Source organism: Danio aesculapii, chromosome 4 (assembly GCF_903798145.1).
Source record: "Danio aesculapii chromosome 4, fDanAes4.1, whole genome shotgun sequence".
Taxonomy (NCBI): domain Eukaryota; kingdom Metazoa; phylum Chordata; class Actinopteri; order Cypriniformes; family Danionidae; genus Danio; species Danio aesculapii.
This window is the reverse complement of record NC_079438.1, coordinates 47,350,379-47,361,891: the sequence shown is the minus strand read 5'-3', so window position 1 is coordinate 47,361,891 and position 11,513 is coordinate 47,350,379. Positions and strand designations below refer to the sequence as shown.

The 11,513-nt window shown below is 34.2% G+C and overlaps 1 protein-coding gene across 3 annotated transcripts in view; it reads right to left on the bottom strand.

Moving 5' to 3' along the window:
• btbd11a (BTB (POZ) domain containing 11a) overlaps window positions 1–11,513 on the bottom strand; it is a 184,162-nt gene that overhangs the window by 4,513 nt on the left and 168,136 nt on the right. For all 3 annotated transcript variants that reach the window (XM_056455860.1, XM_056455861.1, XM_056455862.1), the window contains 8 exons: window positions 10,529–10,664; window positions 7,620–7,843; window positions 5,655–5,833; window positions 3,890–3,995; window positions 2,712–2,814; window positions 938–1,019; window positions 671–739; window positions 235–348 (listed from right to left, as the gene is read on the bottom strand). In XM_056455860.1, coding sequence (XP_056311835.1) covers window positions 235–348; window positions 671–739; window positions 938–1,019; window positions 2,712–2,814; window positions 3,890–3,995; window positions 5,655–5,833; window positions 7,620–7,843; window positions 10,529–10,664 — 1,013 coding nt within the window. The remainder of the gene's footprint in view (window positions 1–234; window positions 349–670; window positions 740–937; window positions 1,020–2,711; window positions 2,815–3,889; window positions 3,996–5,654; window positions 5,834–7,619; window positions 7,844–10,528; window positions 10,665–11,513) is intronic.

The following is an 11,513-nucleotide window of genomic DNA, read 5'->3' as shown; positions in this document are numbered from 1 at the left end:
TGCTAAAAAGAATGATAAAACACAATTATATTCATTTATAAATCATTTTTAAATAGCATATAAATAAGGAAACATGAATATTAATACAATAGTAAGCAAATATTACTCTTATTATCAATAAAATTAAAGACTAAATATGGCAACAACATTAAAACACACACATTGCCATATTATTATTTTTAATGTCATAAAATTGTCAAAATGACTTATAGACAAATGAATGTTTCAGAGTACCCTGGCATGTTTGTATATGTCCACGCAGGAGTCATTGGTGATGTTCTTGGAGCAGATTATTTCACAGTGTCTTTGAAGAGCATCAAGTTGGAAGAACTTGGCTGCAGACAGGAGCTTTGAAGCAGAGTGAGCATCAATGAGCCAAACACATCAAACATTTCCGTTTACAATCAAAAGCAATCATTAAATTAAATGATAAAAATAACCATGTGCATTCACTTATATTACTTCTACATGCAAGAGAGTCTCCATTTGCTAAAGATGGAGTTAAATGAAAGATTGAATATCTGAGCATTGATAGGACTTTCTGGTACGAACATGAAAATCCCCTAATTCATCACATTCAACATTACCTCAAGTCATCATTTATTAGGTCATCACAAGTGTGTTGATGAAAGAGACTTCAGGAATTATGAGAATAAAGGATGTTTAATACCTCCATGATTTCAGTGTTCCTGATGTGCAGTGACTCGGTGCCGCCACAGTAGAGGTACTGCATTACCAACTGAAAAAAACAACGAGATGCTCTCAGACTTCTAAGAAACATTTGAGGAGAGATGAGCTTAGCACTAGTCATAACTGTACCGACACATTTTTGTCATTAAGCTGAAATGGGCTGACAGAAATGGGAATTAGCGTATTGCGATGTGACTGTAATACCGACATGAGTTTGAGTGGGATTTATGAGTCAGGAGTTTCCAACCTGAAAAATGTTGTACTTGACGTGACTGATCTCGATGCATGTGTTCTCCGCCGCTGGTCTGTTAGAGAGCAGAGACTTAAACCTGCAGGTCAGAAAGAGATGAAGAGACTCACAGACTTCCTTTATAAGTTGTATTACTACAAACATTTATGGAGAGCTCAGTAAAAACGCTCATAAAATTTTATAACACTGTGAGATATAGAGTAAAGCAGTTGAGCGGGATTGAGTTCTAGTGCAGGTATAGTAAATGAGCACACTGTGATGTCATTGCACACTATAATGAGCTCATGAATATGAATGAGCTCATGCAGACATCCTAGCTAGACCATCATTTTGTGTGAATTATTATTCTAGTGGACCTGGCAGATTTAGAAAGGGTCTAGTGTTTGCTCAGATATTCTTTCTCTAACTTCTATTATTAAAATGATATGTTGAGATGGAGTAGAGCCCAACTGACAAAGTTTGGCATACAGATGATGAATGTGACAATGGATGGATGGACAATGGATATATGACAGCTGGATGGATGGATGGATGGATGGAGAGATGACAGATGATGAAGATGTAAGGATGAATAATGGGTAGATAATTGATTTATGAGTGGATATATGAAAGATGGAAAAACTGACGGACAATGGATTAATAGAGGAATGATAGATGGAAAGATGAATGGATATATGATAGATGGACAGATAAATAGATGGATGGATGGATGGATGGATGGATGGATGGATGGATGGATGGATGGATGGATGGATGGATGGATGGATGGATGGATGGATGGATGGATGGATGGATGGATGGATGGATGGATGGATAGATAGATAGATAGATAGATAGATAGATAGATAGATAGATAGATAGATAGATAGATAGATAGATAGATAGATAGATAGATAGATAGATAGATAGATAGATAGATAGAAGGTTAGATAGATGGAGGGATGGATGGATGGATGGATGGATGGATGGATGGATAGATAGATAGATAGATAGATAGATAGATAGATAGATAGATAGATAGATAGATAGATAGATAGATAGATAGATAGATAGATAGATAGATAGATAGATAGATAGATAGATAGATAGAAGGATGGAGGGATGGATGGATGGATGGATGGATGGATGGATGACAGATAGAAAGATGTACGCATGGATGAATGATGATAGATGAATGATTTATGGGTGGACTGATGGAAGAGGGAAAGATTGATGAGCAGTGGACATATGACAGATTGGTACATGGAAAGATGGATGACTAGAGGAATGATAGATGGAAAGATGAATAAATATATGACAAATAGATGGAGAAATGTTGGAAGGATGATTGATAAAAGATGCATTATAGACAGACAGACAGACAGACAGACAGACAGACAGACAGACAGACAGACAGACAGATAGATAGATAGATAGATAGATAGATAGATAGATAGATAGATAGATAGATAGATAGATAGATAGATAGATAGATAGATAGATAGATAGATAGATAGATAGACAGAACTGAAATGACTATATGAATTAATAATTTAATTTCAAAAGAGTTATTTTTCTACATGAAATTTTGAGTTATTTTTGCCCATGAGCACAAATGACATTTTTAAAAATAATATCACGAGCTAAAACTACAATGAGTTATTGTCTACAGAATAATATTAGAGTGCTCTTAATGTGAGCCAACTAATCTGAGCGTATGCACTAAAAGAAGAGAATAGATGGTTCCTCCCACGTTCTACTGGGTCATAAATTCAAGCACAACAACACAAACCTTTGCGAGGCAGTGAAGAGCAGCACTTTATGGGCATAAAAGGGCTTTCCTTCCACCAGAAACGTCACATCAGACATCTCTTTGTTATTGAGAAAGTGTGGGTCTGTAAGAGGGAACAAATCAAACAGAATCGAGTCCCCAAGTCAGACATTCAACATTACACAGCAGGGATTACACAGGCGTCTTCATTATTTAGTAGTAGTAGCATGTCTTACATTTGACAGGCTGTCATCAACACAAGAAAGAGAATGAAAGATGTCTGTTTTATAACTCTATGTCTTGCAATAGATTAACCAAAGCCTAGATGGCACTAGTGTTCCTCTAAAACCGTCAGTAAAATTAACTAGAAATGGAAACTAAACTAAGACTAAAAATATGCTGTAATTGAACTTCTTTTGTGTCTCCTGAGTAAAATGTCTTCGAAAGGTTTCAGTGAATGGATTTAATGCTTTAAGTACACCCCATTTTTCCTTTCAGTGATTACCTTTCGTGTAGTTTGTAAAATAGCTGTTTGTGAATGGAAAGGATCAAAGTGCACAATGAATTAACCATACTCTCTTGTTTGATTAATATTGCTCAATTATAATACTGTTAAGGCCCCTGAGCACCAAGCACAATTACAATAAAGACGATGTTCTAAAAAGTATTGAGAATCTAAAACAACAGCAGAGTTCAGACCACAGCTATAATGATAAAGATGTAGAGAAACAATATAATTGGTATCATTTTCTGAATGATATTTTGCTGGCTTCTCAGCTAATAAATCCTAAAACACTGACATCCAGTCAGAATCAACTGAAATGTTAACGGTTTGTGCAATCTAAAGGCTCAAGGCAATCTAAATGCGATGTGAAATTCCAAAAATGTTGCTTTGGCAAACTGCTGAAACGAACTCAAAATGAACTTTCAGAGCAGTAATCACAAAACCATGAAACCGTGATATAAGGTTATCATGCCTACTTAAGAGCATGTCATGTCATGCATTGCTTTATTTTAGTGCTGCATATTTACAGTTAAATCATATATGTTAAATTTGCTAATGCATAATTTTTTAAATCCGATTGACAGCCCTAGTCTATAGTTATCATGCTTGGTGTGAACAGGGCTTCAGTAATGTGGAGGCAGAAAAATCACATTTGAAGCCGAGATTAATGAAGAGACATGAGCGAAAAACTCACCCAAGCGAGACGTTTGCTTCTTCTTGATCTCGGTGAGTTTGGGGATTGGGAAAGGACCGTAGCATTGGGTGAAAATGACTGAGAGCTGCTGGCTGATCACCTCGTTCTGCAGATCACACAAACACATGCTGGAGTCAGACCTTAAAGCCTGTTTTCTAAAAGTAAAACGCATCCAAGCCTATGGTAATACCAACACGCCACTTATGAAGAGCGCTGTAATTAGAGGATTTATCATGGTAATTATGGAGAAAGCTGAATCTGGCGTGGCTGACGTTGATTGCCTGTTTGCTCGGAGTCACAGACTGACACGCAGTGATAACAATAATGCAGAGACTTATGAGGGACATTAAATTCTCAAGTGCCGCACATTATTTAAACAGTGCTATAGTAGTATTATAGTAGTAGAGAGACTAAAATACATAACCTTAATCAGAAAATAAGGCACAAATAATATGCTTCAAATTACATTTGTATAAATTAAACAAAAAAGACCTGAATTAGTATTAGATGGAAAAGAAAGCATTTTAACATATACATATTTGGAATATTAATTAAAATATATATACACTACGGGTCAAAGGTTTGGGGTCAGTTTTTTTTTAAAGAAATTTACTCTGTTCATCAAAGCAGCATTTATTAAATGTAAACATTTTTTTACATTTTTAAAATATTTATTAAAATTTCAAATAACTGCTTTCTTATTGTATGTAGTTTTGAATGAAATTATTACCCCAGTCATTATTGCTTTTATTACTATTACCAATAATAACAATAATAGTAATAATAATAATAATTATTATTAATATTAGAGTGATTTCTGAAAGATCATGTGACTCTGAAGACTGGAGTATGGAATCTGTAAAATCATCTTTAAAATAACTGGAATACATTATTAAATTAAATTATAAACTACTTATAAAATGTTTCGCAAATATATAATTTTTTTAAAATGCAAATATTTACGTTTTTTTTTTGCACTGCTTGAATTTTTTTGCCGTTATTTTTGTTTGCAAAATTAATTTTTATTTCTCAAAAATGAATTAGCGATTTGTGATTTTTGAACATTTGCATTTATTTATTTATTTATTTATTTATTTATTTATTTATTTATTTATTTATTTATTTATTTATTTATTTATTTATTTATTTATTTATTTATTTATTTATGCTCAATACTTTATTTTTTGCTTGCAAAACCTTCTTTTATTTTGCAAGTAGATACAGCCCTAGATTGACTCCATAGGATAAGCTTACTTTTAAACATTTAAAAATTTCACTGACCTCAAACTTTTAGTGTATATAAATATATACTTTCTCCTATCAAATTATATATAATTATATATCCTATTATTTATATATGAAAGAAATGCTTTAAACTAAAACAGGAAACCCCAATATGAGTTTAATAAACAAACATTTTAAGAGCATATAAAATATGAAAACGTAAATGAAAATAAAAATCTAAATGAAAACGTTTTGTTAATTGAAATAAAATAACGTATTAGATTTAAAAAATCATGAATGGAACATTTTTAAATAAATAAGGAACATTTCAAAGTCACAAAACAAAAGCTAAATAATAAAATATTAATAAATACTAGAATAGCAGAGGGAGAAATGTAGGTGCTCTGAATTTAAATGCTTCAACAAGCAGCAACAAATAGATTAAAGCTCCACATGATGAATGAGTTGTGATATGATCAGATCAGGCAAAGAATAAAGAACTGATACTGGATCAGTCAGTAACAGATAATTGAGAATGGACCTTGCTGGCTCGAAGAATCTGGAACATGAGTGGCAGTCCGTGTGTGATGAGCTCTTCTGTGTACTCGTCTTCTTTAATGCAACTGAAGTCCTTCAACAGGCCCTGAATCAGTGGCCGCCGCTGCTGCACGAAACATGTTCTCAGAGACTCCAGCCATGTGTGCAGAGTCCATGGTACGCCTGCATATACAAACAATATATCAGATAATGTATGCGGGAGACTCCATAATAAATCTGTGCAGAAAAACACAAAACATTCAACCTGTGCTGTTCAATCTAACGCTAATGTGATGCATGCTGTGAACATGTTACAGTAAATAGTTTGGGTTTTTTTTTATGGCACAGCATGCAGGGGGAAACGTAAAACTGAAAAATGAATTATTTTTTGCATTGCATGTAGCATTTCTTTACAAAGTGACATCATCATCTTGTGGCCTGGCATGCAAAATACTGCATTCTGTGACATTTTCGGAGATTGATGTGAGCAGGCATAATTTTGACATCCAAAGGTACAATAGTGGTGTAAATGTACAATAAAAGAATATATGGTCAAATCAATACAGCAACAACTGAATCGACTGCTATTTAAGATAAAATCTAATTGTCATTTCTTTAAATATTTTAAAAAATCTAACTTATTTCTGTGAAGGCCACAAATATGAAAGTAAACGAATGCATACTGAAACCATAAAAGTAAACACGGTCAGATAAATAAAGTAAAAGCTGAAATATTGTAAAATGCTAAATGCTAACTGAAACGGTTACATAAATATTCAAATTTTTATTTCTTAAAATAATAAAACATCTAATGCATTTCTGTAATGGAAAGCATCATTACTCCAGGGTTCAGCATCACATGACCCTTCAGTAGACATTCCAATATGCAGACTACTATAAATACTACAAATATTTGTGTTGCTTGAAATTGTTTTATGAAATGTATTCTTGATTAATATAAAGTCTAACGAGAACAATATTTAATTTAAAAACAAACATTTCATGTGCACTCTAAATGCACATTTTAAATTAATAAAAGTGATAACTGAATACAAATCCACTTCTGGCCATTTTTGGGTTGGCAGTAGATGCTAAACTTTCAGTAATGGTGCGAAAGGCTTTAGCTTTTACTACTACTTTACTAGCAATACGTCGCATCCTGTTAAAGTAAAAGCATGTCTCTTCACCCTACTTTCGTGCATAAAAGAAGTTTACTTGTTTTACAATGGAAAAAATACTATCACTTACTGGTTCTTTCAAGACCTTTGACAAGTTGTAGCACCCCTTTTTAGATTATCTGCTGACTAACTCTCTTGATTCTTAAGCTGAGCAATAATATATGAATACACATTTATTATTCATTTTCAATTTTTATTTATTTATCTTTATTATTATTATTTATTTTTACTGATTAATTATGTTTATTTTGTTTTTTCAACATTAAGTTAAAGGCTGTTGAGGGAGGGAAGTGTTTTTTTGTTTTTTTGTTTTTTTGTTAATGCTAACATCAACATAGAAAGATAATTATAAAATGCATGTTATAATTGATATTCCATGTAGAAAACCTAATAAAAGAAATCTGAAATATAAAATATAATAATTTCCTTCATAAATAAATCACAGTGACCCCAACGGTAGTGTAAATACATAGTGTTAGTGGATAAATGTGATGTTTAGGGATAGTGACAGGCAGAAAAAAGATACTCATAGTTAACCAGCAACTAAGGGCTTCAAACATCTTTCAAAGACAGTCTTTCAAAGATTTGATGCCACTAACCTGGTAAACTTTGGCAAGAGATTAGTTCAACCTCAGATATACATCACATTAACTCCAGTGGTCTGATTGAATAGAACAGGCTTTGTGCCTTTACTTCTTTTATTATGGCAGATATTATCATTTTATGAACGTGATCTGAGGCTGAGACTAATGGCAGCATGTCTGTGGTGATCGTGCAGTGTTTTTACTAACCCAGGCTGCGGATGTCTATGGTAATGTCCACATGGCCGTGTTCGGCACTGTGGTACATGGCCTCGCGGAGGGCTCTTAGTTTGGCCTTGCCTGTCCGGAGGGTGCCTTCATTCTGTGGCGCTCTCCTCTCCACGGCCTCCGAACCCTCAGCCAGCATCTCCTCCAGAGACAACACGTCCCCCTTGTCCTTCTCCACTTGAGACAGAAGCTTCCGGAAGACGTTCCTGCAGGACCAAATGTACAAAACAAACTCACTTGGGCGAATCATGATACAAATGTGAATTTAACTGAAAATAAGATGAAAATAAATATAAAACATAAAGTATACCTAAAATTAAAGGCCACGATTTATGTTTAAATAGCTATAACGCAAACAGATATATCAAACTTAAATTCTAAAATATAATAATATTATAATAAAATAATGTTTTGCTTTGTTGTCTTGTTAGTATAGATACAACAAGTAGCAATATTTTAAAATTAGGTATTTCAATTTATTTTTGATTCTTGTTTGCTTTTTTTTTTGCAAGATCTGGCAAAGCAAATGAGTGAATGACTTTGGAAACGTTCTATAATACTACAGTATATATATATATATTATTCAAAATAAATGCTTTTGAAGTTTCTGTTCATCAAATTTCAAAGGAACATTTCAAAGGAATTGTCTCATGGTTTCAACCAAACTAAACGCTTGTTTTCTAAAGGATTGTGCAACTGTAAAAACTACAATGGCTAAAATAGATTAAAGAGCCTCTATTATGGGTTTTTGAAAATGACCTTCCATGCAGTATGTAACACAGCTCTAAGTGAAGTGAAATATCCAGCTAAGAGCACTGTGTTTAAAACTATTAATTCATCTATAAAAGAGTCAACTCAAAATGGTTCGAATGAATCGCCGCTATAACGAATCTTTAGCCGTGTCAGCGTGACGTCGATACAGAACTCAAGCCCCGCCCATTTGTTGCATGTGAAGACCGGGGAAAATTGAACCCCCTGGCCCTGCCCACAAACACTGTAGAAGGAAAAAGAGGAAGACAAACACTGAAGCAGATCCCGGTTGAATCAAGTCGCAAGTGTGTGGAAAAGTTAGAGTTATTTTCCCTACCCAAAGATGAGGCAGTGAAGAGCCATGCGTTGAGGTTTGTTTTTGTAAAAATACCTCAGCATTATAGCCCACATTATAGCCTTGTGGTGTGTTCCTGTCATTTTTCTGACACGTGATTCAGCAATCTACATGCTTACAATGGGGGATTCATCGGCCGTTTGTTAAAGGAAGGAAAGACTATATGAGACTTTGTCAGAGCTTGACAGAAACGTTACAGTACATAGTTCATGGATCAGTTTCTTCCTCCATTTCACAAGTGTAAGTGCAATTAAAATGTTGAAAGCGCGACACGTGCCGATATGTTTACGGATTTATATGCGTTTGTGAGCTCGCGATTCACTGCCGTTTTTCATCGTTATGGCCACTGTGTGCTGTTCCTACACATGTGCGGCGGTCAAGTTTCAAAATATTTCAGCTTTGGCCACTGTGTGGATTAATACTGAATGTGTGTCATGGTTCAGAATAGAGCAATTCTCCTGCATTGGGCTCACACATACACTCTGCACTCTGACTACTTCAAAATTGTTGATAAGCTGTGGTGGGCATTTCTCTCTGTATTATGCTGAACACAGTCGACCAATCACAACAGACAGAGTCATCAGACCGAATAGCGCAAATTAGCATCGCGCAAAGGAGGGGTTTGGGAACAAATGAATCGCTAAGCGAATCTAATGGGAGCTGTTAGGATAATTAAGTAAAAATAAATGCATATTATAAGACAATGAAAGTGTTTTTTGACCTTGCATGCATATCAGACTGTTGTTGGAGACCCCCAAACCAAAATATGACCCTTTTTAATGCCCAATAGGGGCTCTTTAAAACATGAATCTGTCCTTTTATAAGCTACAATACTATATAATATAGTCAGTATTGTAATACTATTAAAATACTGTATTTGATCAAATAAATGGAGCTTTCGTGAGCAAAAAAGACCTCTAATAATCCATACTATAATTTATACACTTATTATAGCAAGAGTAAACAAGTTTCATTTATGCATTGACTACCTCGTTTAAGAAAATAATTACTGTTAAAAGCAAAAAACAGTCTATTTCAGCCAAAACCATTAACCACAAGGATTACTTGCTTGCAATCAGTGAATTGATGTGTACAAAACATGAAAAACAGTGAGCATGTCTTTTATGTCTTCCATTTATCAATGCATTCCAGTGCTTTTTTCCCTGCTTTGCCGCATTTTCACAGTCTTTGTAAGCTCATAAAAGTTCCAGCACTCTACGACTGATCTAATATGCATAAACAAGCAATCACTGCGGCATGTAAAGCTGCAAACAACTCTACAACTTAAAGCCAAAGACATTCGCTTTTGGCTCAGACAATTGGACCCAATTGGACGCCCCTTTATAACGGATTGCCTTAATACCGCAGAGGTGGGAGAGTTGGCCATCGAACACACTGGATTCTCATTCAGACGTACTGTATGTGGTGTGAATTTAAATGAGCGTCCATTATGCAGCGCTGGCCATAGGTGAGACTCAATGAATGAGAGCGCAGTCATCCATACCGTTCAACCAGCCACCGAGAGTGATGTTGTGGTAGTAAATTACACAGGATTTTGCGGTTAAATGCACCAGCTCAGCTTTTATGCGTGCCAATAACAACACATCAGGGGTTTCGGATCTGATAGATTAAGTTTCTGCAGTCAGAATGATCTATAAGGACACGAAAATAATGAGATGTGATGACAAATGTGTCAATGGACTAATGAAAGTTGGGTTGGTGGAGAATGTGCTGTGGCTTTATACACATCGTATGCTGGTAAATCATTGGCTGAGTGGTACTTTACCTGTGTCCGTGTGCTGCTGCAAGGCTGTACGAGTTCATTTCACCCAATGGACCGGAGGAAATGCCATTCCGGTAAGTGGTGCCAATCAGAGGGTCTGCTCCTCTTTCCAAAAGCAAACTGACCAGCTCGAAGTTGCCTGGTAAAACACAAATTATAGTGAATACATTTTTTGTTGACGCTTTTATTGCAAGAAAGAGACAAACTATTAAGATCTGCACAGAGACACTGCTGTTTTTGATGAGTAGAGTATAAAATGTGCCTCCTGTGAATGGATTTCAAGGCAAAGGGTGTCTGATTTTGTAATAAGATTGTGACAGCAGTGCTGCTGTGTGATGATGAAGTGAAAAATTGTTGAATATATCAATAAATGGATGTGTGGAAAAATGCTTTTAGTCAGTCATATGTTTATGGTGTAAAAGTGTGAAATGTTATTTTAGTCCATCACAATCATGTCCAGTAATACAGATAAAAATAAATATATAAATAAAAATTAATAAACGATCAAATAAAAATTTACATTGAATACAAATTATTTTAGTTGATCAAACAAAAAAGTCATTTATAATCAAGTCGATATGTAGATATAAATTGATTAAATTATGGAATAAATAATTAAAACTGCTTAAATAAATGTAAAAAAAATTATGATATTTTAGTCAAGAATATAAATATTTATAAATAAACGAATAAATAATTGTGCTTTTATTAATAACAACTACAGTATTTTAGTTTTGACTATAACAGCCTTAGGATTTTAGCATGAACTATATTCATGTCAATAATTTTTACAAATGAGTATACTTTGAAAATGTTATAAATGTTGTTATGGCCATTCGTAATATTGGTAATCAATCAATCAATAGACAAAGTGCAATACATTTTTAGTTACTATATATTTTTCTATGTTACCCATTCCTTCTACCAGCTATATACTGAAACATTGAGTTAGTCAAGTTTTGTGTTGTTTATTCTCTTTTGTTTGGTT